Raw genomic sequence first — 25,946 nt, forward strand, 5'->3', positions numbered from 1 at the left:
GCAGCCCCAGCGGCCCCAGGGCCCAAGTTGCCCGCGCCGGCGACCAGCCCGCGGCTTTCCGTGCTCTTGGGGAAGGGCTTGATGACCGCCGTCTGGTTGGGGTTCTCTTTCTTGTTGATGTGGACCGACAGCCGCTGCCACAGGTGCTGTCCCCTGCTGCTCTTCTCGTTCTGAGCCCAGGTAACGGATTTTCCATTAGAGCTGTGGAGACAGGAGAGGTGACTCAGTGAGGGCCGGGGGCGGGGCGCGGGGGAGGGGCTTCATGCTGCTTCCCCAGTGGTGGGTGGGTGCAGGCCCAGAGCTTGAGGAGCTTCACCTGTTCTTTCAGGAAATAGGGCATCAGAAGGACATCATGGGAAGGGACTTGGGAATTTGGAAGTGGTGTTTGCTTGTTTTGAATTAAAAGCTGCTTTATTTAATCTGGCCTGGGGGTTATTACTGTGAACCTGTCAGAAAGGTATTAGAACACAAGAGCATTTATTAGGATTCTGCAAGAGTTCTGACTCCACACGTGTACAGGAGCTGTTTATGCCACAGGTGTAGATGCCAGGGTTTGGAGTTTTATGTCCATTTGCAGAAGTTACTGGTATCTGGTACCAGGCACGGGCTTCCACTCGACGGAAACATTACAACTGTGACCTAAACTCACACACAATCAATTCTAATAGGGGAGGGAAGATGTGAAAGAATCAAGGGTTACCAGAAAGTGACAGTGGGTCCAGTTCAGCTTTTATCTTGCAGGCTGATACAGCCTTATATAACTAGAGATTTCTGCCTGAACTTCCCACTTTGAACACGATTTTATTTAGTCTGGCCTACCTGCTGAAAAGTAAAAATTCAGTGAAGACACGTACAAAATTTTCATTAGTTAGAATTTTTCTGGTTCATAGAAATTCTCACAAATGGTTTTAGCCCTAGAATTTGAATAATAAGTCTGCAAGGGAGAAAGCAATATATTGCTTTTGGCACCAAGTGTAATGACCTCAGATTAGGGATTTCATGACCTTTGTTTTTTTTTTAGGCCTTTCTCTTTTCTTTCCCAAGCTGTTCTGGGCTCTGGAAGCTGTTGTAATGAAGATGAATTTGGTAGCTCAATCTTAGTGCTGTACCTTCCTTACCACCAAATCCTGACCTAGCAGCACCAAGGTACATTCCCTCTGTTGGAAACCTCATTTAGCCAGAGGATATGACCTGACCTGCAGGGATGTTACATGGAGTGAGCCTGGTGTTATTCCCCATTACAAATACATACAAGATCTCTAATAACTAGAGATCTCTTACTTTTGATGCAGACAGCTCTGTTTGGGCACTGTGGCCAAGAGCTAGCCTTGGGCAATCTAAGAACAAGACTTTGAAGAACCCAATTCTATCATGTGAGCCCGGTGTCATTCAATTTAACTATTTATAAAACACACCCAAGGCATTTGTCAAAATTACTAGCTGTGTCCCAGGAGACTGAGTGTTTAGAATGGCTTCCATTTATGGATCCTTTTTACAAGAACTGTGTTCTGTGTCCCTGCCCTCTAAAGTGACTTGGAAGCAGACATTTTTCAAACTGAGAAAAAGTGACAGAAAGCCTACCCCCCACTTTTTTCTTTGGGGTTCCTATTTTTCCTTAGCCTTCTTGAAAAAGGGGTTGATTGCCTCTACCAGGCAAAGGTTTTAATCCTACTTGGAGCACAGCTCTGTTTAATTTGCCTGATTACACCTTCTAGATCCATTCCACATGAGACACTTGCTCCCTTGATTACAGTCAATTTCTATAGCCCGTTTAACAACATTCTTCTTGCTTATTTGCCATGCGGCTTATTTCTTCATCTGTCCCTTTCTGGTCTTCCTTTATTTGCTCCTTCCTGTATAATCTCATTGCATTTAATCTGTCATACATAAGGCAACCCAGTATTCTTCAGAATTTTGGATTGTGAAACATTCCCTTCCTCCACCTCTCTTCTCAAAGGATGAATAAATCATTTCCAGGTATGGAGGTTGCTATGCATTCTCAGTAGAAGTGGCAAATGTTTGCCTTATGATACAGTATTAAGATTTGTTTTCATTTTACCTTAACCTGCTGTCCTTCCTTTTAAGTTTTAGTACATTACAGTTTCCCAGGTGTACACTAGCTTTTGCAACATGACACAGAAGAAATGGGCCAGCTTATTTATGGGATTTGATCTAAAGACTGGTTGCCAACTACTCCTTTTCTCCCCTACCAGCAAGATAGAAAGCAGGAGTTTTTGGAGGGGCAACTACTTTTTCAGGTCACTGGGACCCCTTTTAATACAAAGCAGCGGCTAGAAATCAGAAGCATAACTGGATTTATTCTTCCATACTTTACCCTAGGGATGCTTTTGCTTCCAGCAGAGAGCTTTGGGGAACACCTGCCTTTAAAAATCTCTCTTTCTCTCTCAAATGCTTTTAGTATAAACTAATGAGAATAACTTTGGATGTGAACAGTGAAGATCTTTTCAGTCACACACAGTTATGCCCCAAACCATGATAGCATATTGAAAAACCTGTGGGCCAATGTACGAGAAGAAACCCATCTCTGCTCTCCTCTCTTCCCCTCCCCTGCCCCTCTTTTCTTTCCCTCTCTCTCTCCCTCGCTTTCTTCCTTTTTCTCTATTTTTGTATTTATCCTTTACTTGCTTAAAGAAAGCTTTCTTGATCCCACCCTCAAGTAGGCTAGATTCCTACAACACACAAATTTAGGCAAATTTATTTAATTTATTAAATATCTAAATTATTATTAAATTTGCATCTATCTATCTCATCTGCTGAATGGAAGGTACAGGCAGGTTTGTTTTCTGTTATGTTCTTAATGCCCACTACATTATCTATAACATCACAGATATTCAATAATATTTTGTAGTCAATACTTGAGTGGATAAAAGCATTTCAGTCTTAAAATTTATAATTTCTTATGGTTAGAATCGAGTTTCAAAACTTTTGTTTTTTTTGTTTGTTTTTTTGAGACAGGGTCTCACTATGTAGTTGAGACTGACCTGGAACTCACTATGTAGCCCAGGCTGGTCTCAAACTCACAGAGATCCTCCTACCTCAGCCTCTGGAGTGCTGGGATTACAGGCATGAGCCACCATGCCCAGCTCAAAACTTTAATATTAATGCAATTCTGTTTTTCTCATGTTATGGATATATCTATTTGTTATGTAGCTTGGATTAATCAGTAGTTCTCAGTGTATACAGATAAATAATATTTCACTAATTTTTAAAACCATCTTGATATCTACAGTAAGGATCACAAAAGAATACTTTTTCACACATATGTATCTGTTTTATTGAAATTTGCCAGTGATGAAAGCTTTTAGAGGCAGTGTGGGTAAATGAGGTAAGACAGGACCCATACTGTGAATCTCAGATCTGATCCTGTTGTTGGGCATGTCTTAACACCTTTGAGTTTCTTTCTTTCTTTTTTTTTTTCTTTTTTTTTTTTTTTTTTTTTCTTTTTTTTTTTTTTTTTGGTCCTGGGGATGGAGATTGAACTCTGGTCCGTGAGCTTGCGAGGCAGGTGGTGGAACCACCGAGCCAAATCCCCAGCCCTTGAGCTTATTTCTTTATTGGGAAAAAAATGGAAGAAATAAACATCTGTTCATTTCATGTGATTTCTAGCTGGAACCAAAAGAATCCTACATATGAAGATAATAAGCATAAAAATAGGGGGTTATTCATTATCTTCAAACTCCTATTTAGTTGTGATAGATGTGTATATTATTTAGGCTGATAATTTCTTTTTCAGTATTGACATGTTTCTTCAAGTGGCCTGAGGTAAGTGATAAGTAAAAAGAAACTTTTACTTTTTCCCACTGCATATCTTGGGTGTTACAAAAGAGGAAGAATTAAGTTTAGAGGAGAGAGGCAGGACATAATAATGGTTTGCTAATTCTGGGCAGGAACCAAAAAATACTGTTTCTCTCTTATAAATACCAGTTAACTCTTTTTAAAATTATACTATGTAATCTAATGTCTTCCCTTTTTTGATAACTTATTCTTTACTTCTAGAATTAAAAAAAAACCTCAGTGTGGTTTGAAGATTAGGGTTTTTTGGGGAATGGGTGGGTCTTGTTTATATTTCAGGTCTGCCCAGATTACACCTTGTACCTTTATTCTCAAAAGTTTATTCTTTCTCTTTTTCCCTTTCATGTAGGACACTTAAATAATTCATTAGTTTCAAGCCAGCTCTAATGTCAGCTCAGTGACCTCTCACAGTTTCTTTATTCATAGGCCCAAACATGAAGAAATTAGAGCATTCAACCACAGCACGCTATCTTTAGTGAGCAAGCACCATCAAAAAGTGTGTGAAATTTATAATTTTTGTATTCATATTAAGTGGAAGTTGAATAATCCATGTAGTTTTTTCCAGAATTTTAGTGTTGTATTAACAGCCGATAAAGTAATTTACATTTTAAAAAATTTTACTGGATTAAAAAACAGCTCAAATCTTAAGCTTTTTTTGGTGGCATGATTCATTAGTTCCTTTATAACTTAGGTTTTAGGGCATCAGAATACTGTAATCAAATACACCCTCTAAAACGTAAATTATTTTTATTAAAAATAGCCTTCATTAGTGATTCTTTTTTATTTGTGCATTTTGATTTTGAGAGGTAGCCAGGATGAAGATGTAGTGTGATTAGGAGCTTTCTATGACAAAAATGAAAATATAAGAAAAACTCGAAATGACATTAGCAAATCATGCCTGAAAAGGGACATCAGAAAAAATTAGTGCAATGAAAGAACTTCATAAATTAACATTATAGGCAGACAGTTTACAGTGGCAGTTACATTTCTGGTTAATTTTTCTTAAACTTTTTATGAATATATTTTGGTTTCCATGATTTGCCTTCAGTGAAAAAATATAATAATAAAGATTTTAAAAGATGTTGAAGAATTTGATGTTGTTTACAGTAAGATATCCATGATAGGGGAAAGAATTTCTTTCTGAGCTTTGCTGAAAACCTGACTCCTTCTTTTGAAAATTAAACTGAGAAGTACACTGTACTATGTAAGAAAATGGTAGAATTATTTATATAAATTTCTGTACTTATAGCATAAATATTTGTAAATAGCTCTCGTTGACAAAATTTAAATAGCTTTGACAGTATGTGTATTAGACATAAATGCAGAGAGAAAAACATGAGTGAAAGTAAATAAAGTAAAAAAATTACACAATATAGACATAATGAAAACAACATATTTGCATAATGGTTTATAAAGTACTCTTAGGAACATTCTGATTGTTCAAAGTAGATAAAACAGTATCTTTATTCGCCTTTTCCAAGATGAGGAAACCAAGGGTCAGTGATAGTAGGTGATTTTTCCCTATGTGTTTACAGAGTTAACAAATGGGAAAATGAGATTAGTACCATCTCATGATTTCCAGTTCTAATTTTCATGATGTTGTATGTGTATTGTATATTGATATTCTGTGTATTGTGTATATTTTCTTTTTGAAGTTATGTCCTTATTCTAGAGAGGAAAAGGCTCAGGTACTATATCTGAATATGTCTCTGTACTTCCTAATTGTGTACTAACAAGGCCTACAAAGCAACCTGTATCTCTTTTAGGTCATTAAATCAAATAGCACAAGTTAACTAGACACCAACATTTGTCAGCAGTAATGATTGAATTCCAGTCATTACTGGAATGAAGGCACTGGAAGCCTACAGCCATATAGATTAATATGTAACTATAGTCAGTTTCATTTTTTTCATGCTATGATGCAATAAAAACACTTTTCCTATGAATAGTTCTAATTCTTTTATTTTCTCTCTGATTTATTTTGGAGTTCCAATAAATAAAAATTATGTAATTGTGGGGATAACCTTAAATCTGGAGTATTTACAATATTCCGATGTTTCTAAAGTTGACAAATTATATGTGATTCTTTTGCAGTGATTTTTATTTCTTAGAGATATGGATGAGAATTACTAACTGAAACATCTCTCAAATAGGATAAAATTGAATTCAATAGAGAAGATAGATATAGAAGATAACTAACACTATGAGTTATTAACAGTTATATTGATTGATAGAAATGTGATTTTTTCCTTTCCCTCTGACCTTCAAATGAGGAAGCAGATGGGCAGATGGAAGCATGATAGGGGCAAGGAAAATGAGGGATATCATTGGAGTATTGAAATAAGAAGTCAGTTCACTGGGCTTCAGGAGGGACAAATCAGAAGACACTCAAAGCTTTCCAAAGGGGAAGAGTTATTTCTAGCAGGATTTCTGAGAGAGCTGTCTTCCTAAGGAAGAACATGTATCCTTTTTGAATATTTGATAGTTTATGATGAAACATGAAGAGAGTGATAGTTATTGCCATCCATGAAGGATATCAGTGACAGAAGTTCAGAAATACATGAGGAATGTTCAAGCAGCAGATAGTACAGTTTGGCCATGGTGGAGTGGAGTAGAAGTTAAAACATCAGAAGCTAAAATATTTGAACTGTTTTGTCTGTTATAAAATTTTTTGCTGGGCACCCCCAACTTCAAAGATCTATCTACTCTATTAACTTTTCTTTTTCTATCTTAATAAATCAAAAGTAATTAATGTGGGCTTCTTACTAGATCTGAAACAGATACGTATTCTAACATAATTAGACAAAAAGAGTGGGCTGATTATTAGTTTAAAATGTAATCTACATGCTTCATCAACAAATGAATGAATGACTTCATTATTCTTCATCCATAAAACATATGTTTTTATTTAATGTTTTATTTAATCTTTTCCTGGTTAAATAAGAATAATTTGAATGAAGGCACTATGATACTGTGTATCTTCAACCTTTACTTCAGCTTTATCAATTGACTTTGTTCCTAATTTAGCTCCAGTGCTGAATCTACTTGAGAAAATGTTAAGACTTAACTAATATTTGTCAAACTGATTAGTTCCTTCGAGATTAAGGGAAAAAAATAAAAAGAAAAACTGAGAAGCAAAATACTTGTAATAGGGTAGATTCAAGATGTTACTTTAATAGTATAGGGATACAATATTGAGATAATAATCACTGGGACAAAGAAGAAAATGGAAAGGAATGTTCTGATAGGAAAACTATGAAAGAAATGACATTTATTTTGCCCATTAGGCTTTTCTTGTTGGTGTAGAGAAATTTTTTTAAAATGTTGCTACTGAGGAAAGAAGTTTCAAGGAAAGAATTGCAAATAAGGTGGGGCTGAATGAAGCTTAAAGATTGAGGATATTAACATAGATGAACAGTATCCAACTAATAGGTGTATTGGCTACATGTTTTAGAATGTAATTTTACATGGCTAATCCAAGAAAGCCTTTCCCTCAGAGGTGGGAGGTTCTGTGATAATTCCCCGGATAATATATCTTACAGAGACTTTAGTCCCTAACAAATTCCTTTTGGAAGGAGAACTGCACAGTCCTAGGTGAGCTCATTTTTGTTTTACCAGCAAGAGAAGCCTTTTCTGAAAGTTGTGTGTCCAACTTGGATGGGCTTTTAAGTGTCTAATGGGGCCAGCATTGTTGCATCTCCCCCAGGGTCCTCATGACGAGAAATAATTTTAATTAAGTATGATGTGATACAGGGGCTTGTACATTTTGTTGAGATACGGCAATTTTCTTTCAAATGCTACCTTTGTGCAAGTCAGCTCTCTCATTAAATCAGTAGCACCCCAAGGGCTGCAGCTAAATGCATATCCTGTGCTTAGTATGATGCCTGGTGCAGAGTGGGTGGGCTGGGAGTAAAATGAAATGAATTATATCATCTTGAATGCTTGGTATGGACAGGTATTATTAACCTGAGCTACAGATGTAAAAACAGAAGTCTATAAAATTTAGCTAAGTTGCCCAAGTTAAATGACAGATCAGTACCCCAAGGAATATAAAGTATAATGGTGATAAATCATCAGGTATAGAAAGCCTATTTCATATATTTTTGAGTATGAGACATACTCATTTAGGTATAAATGATGACTAAATATTTCTAAATATAAATAAATTTGTGTTGAGTCAGTTCATAATGATTCAGAAATTGTGGAATTAGAAGAAAGAATTGATTTAAATTTTCAGAGTACTCAATTTTGCTGAGTAACTTTTGCCTATGTTTCAATTTTACTCACAACAGAGATACAAGAAGAGTAAGTGGGCATAATTGCAACATTTTATCCATATCTGGAGGTGAATCTACCAGTAGGAGGCATCTTTCAAAAATGTGCTTTCCCCTCTAAAGTATACAATTTGTATTTTGACTCTATATATGTCAAGCTGCTCCCTTTTTGGCTAGACATTTGTTTTGTCAGAAACTACTTTGAATTCCTTCTTCCTTTTTACAGGAAATTATAAGCTATCAAATATATTTTATCAAGTAAAATACATGCAAATTTATACATACATTCATATATAACTAATAAATTATCTACAAAATTGTGTGTGTGTGCATATGTGAATTTGTGTGTATGGTATATTTCCAGAATAATATGTTTCATAGTCAAAGACAACAGCCTTGCAAACACCTTTGACTAGCTCCTTCCTTTCAAAATTAAACAGGTGTTAGATGAGTAAACAATTGAGACAAGAATGTCATGAAATATAAACACTCCTGTTACTATTTCCACAGGCTCAAGAGAAGATTGTGCAATAGTGACACAAGTTCACTCTAAGTAATTAGTAATTTTCTTAGAAAAATAAGCAAAAGGAATTAGGAACTTGGTTTATACTTGTGACCCTTAATAAAACTATTTATTACTACTCTAACCACCAAATATTAGCTACCCTGAGATTGTTCAGCTCTTTTAAAAGATTTCCCTGAGAAGTTATTTTAAGATTTTGAGCATTAGTATAGACTACTCAGAAAACATAATTTTGATCTTTCTTTTTTATCAATATATATTTAAAAACTTAATTGGCTAATGGTAAAGGAAATAAGAATGAGAACAGATGGCTCGTAAATAAGTAGTTCTAGTGTCAAATAAAATAAAACTAATTTCTGTAGGATTTCTTGAGATTTTATTATGTAAGCATTTATTGAGAATCTCTAGGGCATATAATTTATCATGCTGCCTGGGTTATTGTCCTTCCCCTCCCCCACACAACATGGAGTATCTCCTGTGCTTGGTCTAGGGTGCCTTGGAACAGTTTGTAAATTTTATTCTAGGAATTTCTGAAACTTAACCTTACATGTTATCTCTCTCTCTCTCTCCTGGAAAGCTATGCACATTATCTGGACCACAGATATAACACCTTAACACAGCCTATTGATCTTTCAGGTTCTATCAACTGAGTTTTATTTTTATTATAATCGTCTGCAGGGTGAAGATTTTCTTATACATTCCCAAATATTCTTTCATTCCCAAAACAGTTCTACATATATACCAAAAGATTCCTCTTCTGCTTTTATTGATTGGTTGATTGAAATATTTAGGTTAGGAGTCAGTCTGTGAAGGGACTTGCATTTTGAATGTGAATTTGGATTATACCCTGGGTGGCAGGTATTATAATGGTAAGGGTGTGAATTTCAAAATCAGACTGAATTGTGTTCCAGTTTGGACTCTACTACTTACTTGTTTTCAAAGACTAAAAGATCATACAAATAGAGCATTTAAAACAGTGCCTGGTGTATCTTAGTATCCAATAAATGTTGGATGCTTTTGTAGTTAACCATGAGAGAGCATGCATTTTAAAAGAGGGAACATATTAGCTTTCATTTTTACTTATCAAATTGATTTTTGTAAAAATAATTGTGGCCAGATATAACACCAAAACTTTAATAATAGTAGTACTATCTAAAATTAATGTATGCTGAGTGTTTTACTTGCATAGACCCACTTAATTTTCACAGCACTATAGTAAGATAAATATTACATTGTTTTCATTTTACAGAAAATGGAGATTAGAGTTAAACTGATTACACCCTGGCTCGTGCCTGAACAAGATTTTAAAGATATTTTTAATTTCAGAATTTTCATGAAATTTCTCTAATACTTTAGTTATTTGATATTTTTGAATCTCATTTTTTTCACCTATTCCATGGAAAAGAAGAAAAGTTTCATATATGTTCTTGGGAAAACTTAATGCATAACATATATAAAGGAACTTAATATGTATAGTGTCTAATACATAGTAGTTAATAATGGTAATCATTATTACCATTATTGGCCTTAGGCTTTTAGATCTCTAAATATAAATTAGAATATTAATTTGAAGTTGACTTTGAAGAGGAGGTCATTGAACACTACTGCAGAATTGCTAATCTATTGCTAAGCAACTATCTGGCCTCTACTGTAATAGAAAGGCAGAATCTTTTTTCTTTGGACCCTGATGTACCTATCTGAAGACTCAAATTAGATTTGTTGTTATTTGCTTTCAGTTACTCTCCAGTTTTTTTTTTTCAGTTTTTATTTTTTTAGTAGTACATGTTTGCAGAGGATAATTATTACTGCTCTAAAATACAGTTTATGATATGAGATTAAAAGTTAATTGGAGGCATATTTTGTCCTGTGGGAGAAGAGTTTCATATTAATTTCAGTTATTAGTTTTCCTAACTTTGTTTCCTAATACACAACAGATTTTCAAGGGCCTTAATCATATCTTATTCATTTATCTTCAGAGTCTTTTTTTTTTTTGGCTTATAGTAGGTGCTTATTAAATAAATTTTATGTGAAGTAAGAAATAATGAATGAAAGCAAAAAGTTTTAGCAGACATCTTTTAGTGATACCTTTAAAGTCTGAGATCCTATTAATTTAACAATTATTATTATAACATTGCTGTCATGAGAGTCTCTAAAGTTTCAATAAACATTTTTACCCACTAAAATTAGATGTAGCACAAACTTGGTGAAAATCAGTTACTCTACTGATTGAAATTAACATTTCTCATTCCTGATATCATGGAATAGTAACGATAAACATTTTCTTTTTGTTCATCATACAAATAACTCCTTACCACTCTCCTTTTTTTCTAGCCCTGGCAGAGGACTACTGAATAAAGAAGCCCTTTTCCCAAGAGAGACTAGGAAGTGCAGAATGTATAAGATTTTTCCTCATGGAGCATAACATGAGCACATCAGAAAACAGACTCCAACAGGTACTCCCATGGCATGCCCCTGCTGAAGTGGAAGGTAGTAATATTCATTATTGAGGTTATCCTCATTCCAGAGGGTGGAACTCCTTGGTATGAATTCACACAGTAACAGAGTTTAAAGAATTTCCAGTTCTTTCATCACATCCCTGTTCAGGCTGTCTTTCAATTTTCCTGCAATCAATACGATTCGGCTCTGAAAATCACTTAGATTGTCCACTTTGAACATACCAAAAGACAACATATTATGATAATTCATACAGGAAAATAAAAGCTTTTTACTATAATGGGAAAAATGCAACATACTATTTTACAAAGCCAGAGTATTGTAAGTACATACAAAATTCTCATTCCTTTCTCAATGAGGGGGTGCAACAAGGATGGTAGAAGTGAGGGAGCATCTGCTAAAGCCCTGACAGTGTTATAGATGGATTTCTCTTCTAAGACTTCTGGCTTTAGGAGAATCATCCCATATAATTATGGAGACCTGTTCATTCTATAGGTACATTATAGGAAACTTAGGTACACGAGATGGTGAACATTTCTTGGTTTTCTGGGATTAGTTGAGCATCCCTGGGACTGGATGTTCAGTAAAGGTCACAGAAACAGCCCAGATTTCTGCAGAGTAAATGTGTGGCTTGACTAGGGGAGCAGCTAGGGGAGATGTCAGGGTGGATTACAAAGAAAGCTTTACTAGTTGATACTAAAAGTACCAGCACACACCTCATGTACACTGTTATCTTTTCCCAAGCACTCCATTTCTAGAGTAAGAAAGTTGAATTAACTATTCCAGTCCTTTACTTAGAAACTGTTTTTATGTAAATTATCTCTTTGACATATTTTCTCTCAATACTAATTTTAACCTTATTACTTCCAGATAAATGTTATTGTGTGTGTATATTTATGTGATCAGAAAAGAAGCTGGAGAATATAACAGATACAAAGGCTTTGTGATTGTTGCCTCCCTCCTTTGTATGTATGTAGAACTTTTCTGTTCCCTGAAAGAAAGCTTTTTTAGAGTACTGAAGGACTCAACCTAACTACCCCCATCAGATTTTTAGTGCTAAAGAAATGAGAAGGAAAATACTGGAAAGGAGCGTTTGTTCCTAGTTAACTCTGCCTATCTATGGGTCTGAGGTCATTACTTCCACAAAATATCTTTTCCCCTCTTCCCCAGGAGACAGCATTGTCGTAAGTCTTGGAACTACCTTTTCTATATTCAAACAAGTAAGGAAACAAAAGTTAAATTCAATTTTGGTGCTATAGAAAAACTTGGACTACTTCTGGTGAAGCTACATTGAGTTAGCTTTATCTTTTTATCTGGGTTGGATCCAAGGAAACATAGTCTGTATGATTTGGTGTCAGTTTCCATCCTGTGGTCCACCCTGTCTGCACTGCCCACTCCCATTCTCAGTTTAGGAAGCCTTGAGCAAATTTAATGTCTGACTAATCAGATCTGAGAGTTCTAAGCATTGATTGAACATTCCTGTGATTGATTGAACACTGCATGACAGAGTTGAGATGTAATGCTTTTACTGTAAATAGATCCATGTCATCTAGATAGGTGGATTATTTCAAAACACCAGTTTGCAGACTCACTAAATCAGAAAATTATTATCCAACAGATTTCTAGGCTCTGTTAGTCATGATTTTCCCAGGAAATCTGATAGGCAGTCACACATTCTAGCCTTTTGTATTTCAAATCAGAAGTTACTTGGGACAGATCCCTTGACCCTTCATACAGTGCAGTCGTTTTTGCTTTATCCTTGCTGTAATGATGTCTTCCTGTTTGCAAATACAAGAATTAGCCTAAGTGAAGAGAAACCAGGAGCTGTAATAGCAGTCTGTTGAGTTACTCCAACAGAACAATCCAGTGAGGCCTACCTTCCACAAACACTAAGATCCAAAGATAGCTGTACAAAGAGATTGTGAGCAGAAGGCCAATACTGTGCACACACACATATACATAAATATGTATATGTGTGATGTGTGTATGTATCTACATGTGTGTACACACTCTTTTCGCCTTGTCTCTGGGAGCCATGGACAGAATTGGCCAACCTTTTGGCCAGAACTAGTATTCATCATTGCTTAGGCTGTGCACTGCATAATTCTGGGAACCATTTCACAGACTACCATGTGAATTGCCTCCAACAGTTGTGCCATGCAATGGTCCTTGAAAGAAGTGATTCATTATTTTGACAAAAAGAAAGAGCCCACCACTGAGAAAGCAAGCACAATGTTTTGAGATGAAATTTTAACAGAATTAAATGATATCATCTTGTTATGCAGCTGGATCTCAAGTTCTACTCTCAGCACATGCAAACACATATGGACATACTCTACTTTCTGGTCTTCTCTCTCTCTCTAATTCAGGATGATGTGCAACAGTTTTCCTTTACACTTCTGTACCACAGATGGATTGGGAAATGTCACAAAAAATTAGAAGTGGAGAGGTAGTTTATGGTGAGTGATTTCTCAATTTAAGGCTTCTCTGGCATTCTGTAACTGTTTAATAACTATCTTGATTACCTTTATCTCTAGAGCCCTTTTGTTGAAACCCAGTGCCATGCAAATAAGCACGTTCATTTCATGCAGCACAGCTCAATTAATGCTCATAGTTCTAAATACCCCAATTTACTGAGAACAGCTCAGTTGGAAGTGCCTAGTACAAAGGAACATGCATAGCGTAGCAACAGGGCGTGTTCATTAGCAACACAAGGAAGTAAAGGAGCTGCAAAGGTACATTAGCTAGAGGAGGATGAGCTTTCCTGATTTCAGTTCAAGAAAAGTCTCTTGCCTATACAGTCCACTGGTTTGCTCTTGGCTGTGAGATGTTGTTACATTCAAAGTAAATCATATTAATTTCCAAACTTGTCTGGCATCAGAGGCTGCAGAGTTCCCTCAATTGTGATCTTTCCCTCAAAACCAGTCCTAAGCATTTGCATTTATTTTATTAAGTGATTGAATAGCCCTGAAATGTGAATTTCCTCCAATCTCTTTCACTTTGCAAACTCCAAAAGCATTAGACCAGTAAGTTAAAACTCAAAGAGGACTGACTTAGCTAAGGCTTCAGACATGCAAAGCGCACAACCCTGAGGGACAGCAGCATCTGGGACAGGAGGCTCCCCTTACTTGACATGAGGATGGTATGAGTTTTACAAATCAAGCACACACACAAAAACAGCTGTGGCCCAGATTGGATACATGGTGTGGGACTTAAAATCGAGAAAGGACCCAGACCAGGGAGCCACCTGTTCCTCTAGCTTGCATACATTTATGTCACACCACCTCAAGTCACTCACAATTTGCTTACCTGCTCATTGTTGCTCTCCCACCATTCCCCATACTCCCTTTGGGGGTGAAACACTCTATTTCCGACTTGTGCTGGGCCAGTCTCCTGTCTTTGTACCTGGTGAGCATGAACAAGGACAGGAGCAAACAGAAAGGCGTAATTGTGTGCTTTAACTGCCAGGCTGAGGAGGAGCCATGACCCAGAGAGGGTCACCTCATGCCAAAACAGGCATTTTTGCTTCTCAATGCATTGGTTGACCTTTGATACTGATTCCATATTTGTGATGGTATTTGGAAAAAATTGAGCATGATTTTAATACTTCTGGATGAAACCAAATGTAATCCATCCCTTTTTTCATTCCTGATTAATATGTGAATTCATCATGTCTAATACTCAATTATAAAAGAAAGAATGCAAGTCCTAGCATGTAAAAAAAAGATGTATATTAATCCTTAATTATAACCAATTTAGTGCTTACAAGGTGTCAGACACTGTTCTAGAACTTTACTTAAATTTAATACTGTCAACAGACCTGCAGTAGAGACTTTGCTATTATTATTATTTCCTTGTAACTGATGAAGTAAAGGTTAAGTAAAGTGATTAAAGGCAAATAAAAGTGGTTGGGCTGGGCTTTGAACATAAAGTCAAAATTTATAATCCACACTTTACTCTTTATAATATGTTGCCTTTCATTATCTGGGTTTTTATTGATTTTTAATTTTTTTTGGTTTTGTTTTGTTTTTGGTATGGAGGATCGAACTCAGGACTTTGCACTTTCAAAGCAGGCACAGTGCCAGTGAGCTAAATTCCTGGCCATTACCTGGGTTTTTAAAAACTAAATCCTATCATAATTAAACTTCACTGAGTGTTACTTGTCTGAATATTCTATTAGACGCTTAAAATACCAAAAGAGAGAAGATATGTTACTTGCGTATGAAAAGTTCTTATAGCTATTAAATTAAAACTGACAGTTATTATTGGGTTGCTTGCATTTTGGAATGTGGTCCACTAGCTTTTGTATTAGAATTAGCAGTTTGGCTTTCCCATAGGGTACTAAGTATTTAATTTAAAATAAATAAGCCAAGCACAGTGGCACATTCTTATAATCCTGAGATGTTGAGGCCCAAAGATCACAAATTTGGGCTTAGCCTAGGCAACTTAGTGACACCTGTCTCAATCAATCAATCAATCAATCAATAAATAGTACTGGCTTTGTAGCTCAGAGTGAAGGTGCTAGGTTAAAGTCCCAGTACTTCAAAAGAAAGTGGGGGGGAAGGAAGGATAGAAGGAAATAAAAAAAAGTAAAGAGAAAGAAAAGAAGAAAGAGGAAGGGAGTAAGGAAGGGAAGGAAAGATAGATTGGGTAATTCCCAATATTATTCTCCTACAAGATATATCAAGATGAGTCCTTGTAGAGGTACAAGATCCCAACAATGAATGTAACTGTTCTGTATCCCTAAAATGTACCAATAAACTCAATTAAAGCTGGAAAAAAACAAGATGAGTCCTTATGTATCAGTGACACTATTTTTTTAGATTATATTCTTTTGTAGACATAATCACTTTTAATTGTCAATTTAAATCTGTTGAGTAGCTAGAAAAACACTATTCTTCCCATTTGCTAAATTAAGAGACTAAGACTGACTTTAAAGTCATAAGCCTATTAGTAGAAAAGAACTTTTCATAGAACTTTCAGGGATCCATGTCTGAGGTTTCATTACCTTTTCCCTTGTAAAACTGGAGCTTGATATGATTCCAGTTCATCTATGTTCCTGCTATTCAACAGGCAATGATCAGATGAGTTACTGCCATAAAACTTTGTAATTCCAATGTAGTCACTCATTTTTACTTTATTTTTCCTGATGTTTCAAAAGTAAAATAAAACACAGTTTAATGTGAGTAAGAAGAAAAAGTCCAAAGTGGAAGGGGAAGTATTGGTGGGGAGAGGATAAGAAGAAATATGAGAAAAGAAAGAAAAGAAGGAAAAAATGAAAAAAGGTTTTTGTAAATAGGAAGAGGTGGAGGGGTAGAAGGGAGGGAAGGGAAATGGGGAAAAAAGAAGAAATAATATATATCATGTACAGGTGCAAATTCCCAATGATGAATGTGATCATAATGTATACTTCAAATGTGCCAAAAAAAAAATAAAATGTACCAACAAATAATAATAAAAAGGTAAATATAGGCCCTGAGGCAGAAGACTTATTTTTGTCCTTTTCTAAAATATTAATAATATTTGAATGAAAATGAATTATTGCATCAAGCACAAATGAATGTAATGGTTCAACATACAGTAGAAGATAACTGAGAATCTGATGTATTCTAGACAGTGGGCTTTGTACTTGGCTGTAGAGATAAATCTGCCTGTCCTGCCCCATAGAGTTCCACAAATAGTGGGTGAAGGAAAGGATAAGTAGAATGCACCAAATTAACCTCAGACCTAGAGCATGAAGAAAAGAGGAAAAAACCTGAAGACTTTGTTAAAAATACTAAAGCATCAGACCAAGCCAAATTAAAAAGCCTTCATTTCACCAAGTAAAATACCTTAGAAATGAATGCTTTGTGAAGTACCAATGTGAAGGACTGTACATATGTCAATACAAATATTTGTGCTTATTCATGAGTTGTATTGCACAAAATACTGCTCTATGGCCTAAATAAAAATAGTATTAATTTAATAACAAATTACTAATGGTCAATCAATTTCTTTAAAATGATGCTTAATGCATTTTTGTGTTTTATATTAGTCTAATTAACAAGTGATTCAATTAAACCTTTCATAAATTTGTTAAAAATACAGTTTTATGTTCATAAGCTCCCCCCCACCAGGTTACCTCCATATATGAAAAAGACCATAAACACCCTATTTTATCAAGACTTAATCTCTTTTGGTAAGAGCTCTCACCAAAACTCACAAAATAAACAGAAACAGAAACCCCAGAACAAATGTGTTAGACACTGAGTTCAGGGTTCTTTGGTCTGATCATTTTCTTACAAACTGTAGACTTTTAGATTTGTGCTCAATTCAGCTTTGACAACTAAAGTTTATAGGTCAGAACCTTGCCATGAAAAGGTCTCACAAAAGTTTTAAGAGATTTCATAATGACTTGTTCTGGAACAAGTTTTGGTTGTATTCCCTGAAAAAAAATTTTTTGGGGGGGGGGGTGTTGTTTTTTTTACTTTGTTCAGGAAGCTCTAGTTTCTTTTCACTCACATGTATAAGAGTCCAGACTTAACCTGGTGAGACTAGACAGTACATGTTAATTTTTTCATTGTTTGAGTTCAAAGGTTTCATTTCTTCATTTTGTCTTCCCTACCAGTACCCACTGAGTGTTGGATTACTGAGAGTTTTATGTGGTTTTTGTAATCCAGAATAAATAAATGACTCTAGAATGACATATAAGACTGGAATAAAATGGAGAGATTCATGGAATGATTGTGTTTATTGGATGAAATACCAGGTATTGGCAGAATGATGCCTGAAGCTGGAAGGAAAGGAGAGAGTAGAAGTTTGATATTGGAGATGAATATTCCCTTGAAGGAGATTTGAGGCAATAAGTTTGAATAAATTGACAAAAGTCAGATGATAATATGCATTATAACTTGTTCATTAGAACTGGGGAGAAAGAAGCTATGGTTCATCCTTTATATGGGCATATAAAGTTTCTCAGCATAGCAGAACTTGGGCTGACAGAAATTCTACTTTCAAGTGTAATATTCATAAAGCTGAAAGATGGAGGAAAAACTAGAGGTAATCTCAAAATGTCAGTTTTAGTATGAGTATGTACAAGCAGGTGGCCACTCTTTTAGTGTCCTCTGAAATATATGATGTACAAGGACAATAACCTCACCTGAAAGGGTACAGGGGCATTTGTCACTGCATCCTTTACTCATTATTCTGGTTCAAGCCACCTTTATCTCTTAAATTATAAAAAAAGTTCTTAAATAGGTTCTGTTTTTGTTTGTATTAACTTCTGCCCTCCTGACCCAACCCATTCCAAACTCCACACAGCATGCAAAATAATCTTGTTAAAACACAATCCTTTGCGTATCAACCCCTTTCTACTTAAAACTCTCAGTTATCTATCCATTTACTTGCTGAGTAAATTCTAAGATTTTACTATACCAAAAACAGTGACTCTTCCTCCTTTCTCACTTTTTCTTCTCTCCCCCTTCTCCTGTGTAGTTTCTTCCATTTCCTGTTACTGCTCTGATCCCATGACTGCTTTTTCTTCCTTGCCCACCCTGAACATGTTGAAGAACACCTGGCGTCCTACCACTGTGGTCTTTGCTTTAGGCAGATATTAGCAGAGCTTCCATCTTTCAAAGTTTTTCTCAGATATCTTTCTCTATGCTTTCTGCCATGACCAACATAAATCAAAAAGGCAATCTTCATCCCCTCTTCCTGTTTTAATTTCCTGCCTTTTCAGAAATTTTTATCCAACACACTTTTATCTTTTACTTATTTATTTTATGTACTGTCTGCATTTCCCAATTAAATCTTCTATGAAATGTAAGTTTGGTGAAGCTATAAATTTAGAACTGTTTTACTCAGTACTATCTTCCCAGTGCCTATGACATGGGCAAGCTTACTTACTACAGCTGATAATATTTGTTGAATGAAGGTATGCATGGATGAATGAATACAAGAAGAATCAGGTTATGGAGAAATTTCATTTGGAAGGAAGGAATATTAGCAAGACCTTTGAATAAAGTCATAGATAATGGGAGTAGAACGGGTGAAATTTGAGATTTGTGAGAGTGAAAAAGTAAAAAAAAAAACAGTTTGGTATGGTCTGGAGTTTTGCATATCCCCCCCAATTTATAAGTTGAAGTCCTAATCATTACAGTAATGATATTAGGAGGTGGGGCCTTTGAGAGGTGATTAGGCTATGATGGCAGTACTTTCATCAATGGGATTTATCCCTTAAAAGCAAACAAACAAACACCTCAGGGAGTCTCCTCGCTCCTTCCACCAGGTAAAGACATAAGCAAAAAAGCGCCAGAACCTTTAATTGGACCTTAACCAGAAGGTCAAGTGCCAATGCTTTGATTGTGAATTTCTCACCCCCCAGTACTGTGAAAAATAACTGTCATTCATAAGCCACCCAGTTTAAACTAAGACAGGGAAGGAACTTATGGGGTCAAGAAAATAGGAAAAATGATTGGCGAGCAGCCAAATTCTGAAGTCAAGAAGCTCAGACAGAAGATAGTATTTGTTCCTTTGGGGAAATCTTAATTTTGGATCCTGGCAATCATAAAATGATGAGAGGAGCTGTGGTATTGTGGTATCATATATATTTAAATAACATTTACAATACTATGGAAAATCTTTTCCTTTATCATTTAATTCCTTCAAGAAACCCAATAGGGTAATTGATACCCTCACCTTTAAATAAGGCACTGTGGCTTAAAAACTTTCATACTCTGAATCAGCTCCTTAGCTAGTAAGTCACACGTGTAGGATGGTTAGAAACGAGGTGTTTTACCTCCAAATCTCATGCTCTTTATTAACACCTTACTTTTTCTTTACAGTGTCCTAATAAAAACCCTTATTAAAATAGTCTCTTACACATTTGAAAGAAAGGTCATAAATAAAGATAATAGTGTGTACTTGGTAGAGGTAGGTTTGGAGCATAAAATAAACATATTGTTTAAAGGTCAAATTTGAGTACACAACAGCTGAGTAGAATAAATCACCCTCCAGGCCCTCTGGTAACATGCAAACTAAATGCCCTTCCCCCGTCTGCAGTTCACTCAGACAATACATTAAAAAATACAGAGGCTGTAAGAGGCAAGGCTGAGAAGAACTGACAGCTAGTGTTGGTGTGTGAGACAGTGTGGCATAAGAAGACAGACAAGGATGAGGAGTAGATTTCAACAGCTCTAGAGTTTTGGAGGAGAGCTGATTTCATCTTTCTAAGTATAAGTGATTAGAGGAAAGTGCTTGATGAGGGCAGAAGGAAAGTCATAATGGACATTCAGTTTGGGAGAGAGAGTAATATCAAGTTTAAAGTGTTGATTCTTACAGAGTAACATTGCAAAGCAATTTCCTAGATAGATTTCATCCTTAAAACTTGAATGAATTATAAATAAGTAAATATTTTGGGATAGTTTTCTAAATATTTCAGCAAAACTTGTGGTCTCCATTCATACAAACACATAAAATATTTTGCCCAGACTTTAAAAACCAACTCAATTCACGCAAAAAATTCAGATTAAAAAAAATTGAACATGATTAATAGCCATATAAAATAATGGCAGAAGTGAACATAGATTTTTTCAAAGTATTTCCTGCCAAGAAAATTATTACACTGTGCTCTATATAAATAAAGGAATGTAGAAGTTGACAGGAGGGGAAGCAATCAAATAAGCAATTAAAATGTAAAGAATCAGCTATAATGACATATTAATTCTATTCATAGAAATCCTATTCATAGAAATTTATTCTAGGGAAATAATTCAGCAGACTCTCAAAGGTTTCTGCACGATTTTTTTCCCTTCAGTGTTACAGAAAGTGTCAAAAATTAAATAACACACCAACCAACCATTGGAGAATACATTAATAAATTATAGCATAGAAATATTATGGAATGTATTATGTTTTGTATTGAGTAAAGATTTTCATTTACCTTCCAAAGAGCTCCCAAAAGATGTATTTTAATCATACTTATGCTAGAACTTGTTTACAGATATGAATCATTTTGTTATTGCTTCTTCCTTGTGTGCTTTCTGTTATCCTTGCTATTTGTTTCCTAATCACTATAATTACAGAAAGATACAGATTTTTAAACCAATCTTCAGATGCTTTACAAGCTTACACACATCTTTAATAGGGAAAAAGTTTCAGGGAAATATATAGTGTTGACTAGAGGAAGAGACTTCATAAGAAAAAAAGATCAGGCTTGAGAACATTTCAGTAAATCACTAGTTTAAAGTCTTTGGCATTTTAGAGTATACCTTATTCTTAAGACAGATGAGTTATTTTCCGACAGGAACTTCTTTCATTTTTGTACATGAAAAACTTCAAAGGCCTTTAAGTAATAATGACGGTAAGATGAAATTGGGTAATAATGACAAGTCATTATTTACCAAACACTTGTCATATATTAGACACTGTTCTGAGCACATATATGGATTTTCTAACTTAACCATTAGGTATTATTACTATCCCTGTTTTATAAAAGCAGAAGTAGGATACAGGGAAATTATATCTCTTACCCAAGGCCACCAGATGCAGTAATAATGATGTGTATTTGTTCTTTCTGGAATGCATTCTGCAAACATTAGTTGTACCATTTGTTGGGCCTAGTTCTGTCATTGAATAACCTAAGGGACATTTCTATTTTCATGATCTCTTTGACTTGAGACACAGGCTTTGATCTTTCCCAAGTCTTCTTACCCTATTGGATAGTAATAATGCTCCTGTGTGCTCACCTTCATTACAATTTGCAGTAGCAACTTAATATTTTGCCTGGAGACAAATGTAGTTTGAACCTCACACTTCTCTACGGGAGCAGATTTGTTCTGAAGCTAAGGGAGAATCAGGCCCCTCACCATAGCCCTTTACACTTTCACTCCTGTTTTTATATTATTATGCTGCAGTCTTTCTTAAAATGTCCTAAATGGTATGAACTTCAGTTTTCATAAAGCCTGGCACAGAATGAAATATTACTCAGCCACACAAAGAATGGAAATTTTCATTTTCTGCAAGACAGAAGAGTATAGAGTATATTATGTTAAGTGAAATAGGTATAGAAAGATAATTACTGCCTGTGCTCACTTATATGTAGAAGATAAAAAGTTTGTGTCATAGGAGTAGAAAGTAACATTTTAGTAACCAGAGTCTGGAAACAGTACTGCGGAGAGAAGCATGGAGAGAAAATAGTCAACAGGAATAGAGGCACAGTAATATTGGAGAAATAACTTCTTATGTTCTATAGCCCAGTAGGGTAACTGTAGTTTACAACAATTAGCTGTATATTTCAAATCATGTAGTGGAGAAGATTCTGAATGTTCTCAACACAGAAATGACAAATGTGTAAGATAATGGATATGCAGTTATCCTGATCTCATGATTACATATTGTATACATATATTAAAATACTATAGTGTATTCCCTAAATATATACAATTAAAAATTAAATAAAATCAGAAATAAACAAAAATCCTGGAACTGCCTCTGCTTCCCCAAATTTACCTTTCACCCATTAGAGAAACAGAAGCTAATTTTACAGTATTCTGTTTACAGAATAACTTGCTTATACAGTCTGAGTTACAACTTCCCAATCTGTAAAGTGAAATATTAAGAGATTTGGTAGGGTCCACATAGAACACATAACCTTAATAGGCAATAATGCTGTTTTCATACCTGTCACTTTCTTCTCTAGTAATAACTTTTATAACCAGGAGGATATTTTCACAGATAATTCTGAGACAAAATATTTTGTCCTGTTTCTCCATGTCTTCTTATAACACCATGAGCCCTCATGAGGGACAGGGCTGGTATAATGTTTATTAAATCTTGTAGATTAATTAATCTTTGACTTCTGCCTGTTCTAGACCAAATTCACATGATATTCTTTTTCCCACACATCTGATTTACACTGCTGTAATTTGTGTTGGATTTGAAAATGTTACTGAAAGTAGATTCTTTTCTCTTTGTTTCATTTCAGCCTGTCTTACCTGTCAATCTGTAGTAGAATCTCATTCTCTTCTTTCATAACACTTACTACAAATTGGAGTTAGACCCATCTTTGCTTTTCAGTTCATTATCTATCTTTTATAGTAGAAAAAATTTCACAGGGGCAAGGAAATGTCTGTTTAATAAGCACCTGACATGAGGTCTGGTATATAGCAACAGCTCAACAAACATTCATGTTTTGCATGAATGTAGCTGTGAGCTTGGTAAAAACAAGTAACAAGTGAGGCAATATTCATCTAAATCTAAAGCCATCTAATCTGACCTTTCCCTACTTTAGTGCACAGGATTCCATTCACAAGTTCTTCTCTCGCCCCAGTCGCTCACCATCCTTCCTGTAGATCTCTTTCTCTGCCTTTGGCATCCTTTTAATTCCTCTTATCTTAATTCCACATAAAAGTTGCCCTTCTTTTTTTCACTGCCCTCTTTTTGTACTATTTAGGAAAAATAAAGTGTTTCAAAGTTTTTCAAAAAAGCTTACTTCTCCCAGGTTTTAAAATCACATTTTATTTTGACAAAAACAAGTGGAAGTAGGGATAAGGAAAGGAGGTTGGGGTGTTCCTAGTCCCTGTATGTCTGTAAGTTAAAAGCAAAGAGAAAAGAAGAATGCTTTACTACATTAGTTGCAGAGGAAAGCAGCCTTGGCAAGTTGTGGGTCCACTATGCTGTGTTTTTACATAAATTTCTTAGAATAATCTGTACTCCATGGGACTAGGAGTAGGCTAATGTCAAGGCTATGATGAAAAACTAACTTCCTATTGCATTCTATTCTTTATAAGGAATTACATTTTTTCTGGTTTTAGGATAATGTTTTATAGTCTGTTATAATCATATACAGTTACAACAGATGGATTTTCTAATTTTGGAATTTCTAAGCAAATGTCTATCACAGTAAGTGAAATATTTGTCAGAAGAAGAGAAAGTCTATGTTTTCATAATGGAAGACACCCAAAGAAACATTTACTTGTTTCCTCAAGTATTTGTTATACGCCATATAGCAAACTAGGAGTTTATCATAGATGAAAGTGATATATTAATATGAATACATTTCTTTATGTCTCAGTATCTTCCAGAGATTGTTGCTGGGATCCTTTGTAGATAACAAAACCCCAGGATTCTCCAGTCCCTTATATAAAATGGTGTAGTATTTTCAAGCAGCCTATGCATTCCTGCCATATTTTTTCAATCAACTGTAGATGATACATAATATTTACTATAACACAAAGATTGCATAAATAGTTTTTGTGTTTTATCATTTGGGAAATGGTGAGAAAGGGAAGTCTATATCTTTGGTTTGATTTTGTTTTTTTTAGACAGGGTCTTACTTTACAGCTCATTATGTAGTTCAGGCTGGCCTCGAACTCATGGCAATCCTCCTGCTTCTGCCTCCTGAATGCTGGGATTACAGGCCTGAGCCACCATACCTGGCTTATATATCTTTAGTTTGGATGCAAGTTTTTTTCAGAATATTTTCAAACCGTGGTTGGTTGATCTGCAAATACAGGATCTGTAAAAAGAGAGCTCTGTCTATATGTATATGGAAAGCTTATATATACATATATACACATCTAGAGTATGCATATATCCATATCCGTATACACATATGTATACTCTATAGAGAATCGCACATGTATCTCCAAACGATAATACACAAAACACATAGATAAATATGTAATACTTCTTTAAATTTTTCTAAACTGTGTGGACTTTAGTTTGATATAGGCAATACATCATCACAACTAAATGTAATGGCTTTGGAGCTAATTTATATGAGTGATTCCAAGCAATATCATTTACTGGATAAATGATTTTGTGCAACTCATAAAGAAGGGGCAAGATCAGAACAAATGTTTGGCCTGCTGTACTCTAAAATTTATACTCTAGAGTACTAGATTAAAGAAAATAATAAAAATTACCAAAGGAATAACTAATATGAAAACTAAAGCAAGCATACTTGACAGACACTGTGCTAAGAATTTTTCATATATTGTCTTAAAGATCTTTAAAATTCTGACTATTATGGCTGATCTCATCGACAAGAAAGCTATACTTTATGTAGTTAAATTTTTCTGCCTGTAAATAATATACCTAGATACATACTGTGTACCTTTTAGATCTCTAGTATGACATCAAGAAAGTATTATTCACAACCTCTTGATTCAAAGAGTTTAGGAAATAATAGGATGACAAATATGATTACCATAGACAATTAGACAAAACTAAGTTCATGGGGAAGGTAATGCCTATGTGTTATTAAGATGAAAAGATCCAACTTGTGGAACTAAATTAGAAAAGAGTATGGTGGAACTAGAACTTACCCTCTCGAGAGGCATGTTATGTACAATAAGTAAATAGTTGTTACAAAAAGTCAGTGAAGTGAAAAGATGATTTTCCTTTCCTGTTATCTTTTTCTCATGTCTCAACTACTAGTAGAACTAAAGGTTTTAGCTTTCTCTTTCATTCCTAGAAAGAAGGCAGGTTGTGGAAAGAGGTAGTAAAGGAAAACATAGTGGAGTGAGCGAACTGTCTTGCTCATGCTCCACAAATAAAGAATGAAACCTTCCAGAGACCTCATATGCACCCAGTGGCTGTAACAATAACTAGATCCTGCTAGGCTTCAATAAAAATATGCTGAGTGAAAGAATAAATGAATGTAAAGGGTAAAAAAGAATTACTTAAGGGAAGAACCAGGGAAGTCAAAGGAGAGAAAAATACTGCCATCAAGATTCCTTCCATCTGGTTGTCTTCCTTTGAGGCCTTTTCTGTCCCCTCTCATATTATTCTTTTTTTGTGCAACCTCAATATCTTCTGCCAAGACTTAAAGCACCTACAATTCATTTCTGACATTTCTTTACATCTCTATCTTTACTATGAGAAGAGGAATTATCTGGGAA

The 25,946-nt window shown here is 35.2% G+C and overlaps 1 protein-coding gene across 1 annotated transcript in view; it reads right to left on the reverse strand.

Moving 5' to 3' along the window:
* Grm5 (glutamate metabotropic receptor 5) overlaps window positions 1–25,946 on the reverse strand; it is a 527,108-nt gene that overhangs the window by 2,385 nt on the left and 498,777 nt on the right. Inside the window, exons 9-10 of the mRNA XM_033763941.1 lie at window positions 14,374–14,469; window positions 3–201 (exon numbers count right to left, since the gene is read on the reverse strand). Of these exons, the coding sequence (XP_033619832.1) occupies window positions 3–201; window positions 14,374–14,469 (295 nt within the window). The remainder of the gene's footprint in view (window positions 1–2; window positions 202–14,373; window positions 14,470–25,946) is intronic.

The sequence above is a fragment of the Fukomys damarensis genome, unplaced genomic scaffold (assembly GCF_012274545.1).
Source record: "Fukomys damarensis isolate Sample0158 unplaced genomic scaffold, DMR_v1.0_HiC HiC_scaffold_16, whole genome shotgun sequence".
Lineage (NCBI taxonomy): Eukaryota > Metazoa > Chordata > Mammalia > Rodentia > Bathyergidae > Fukomys > Fukomys damarensis.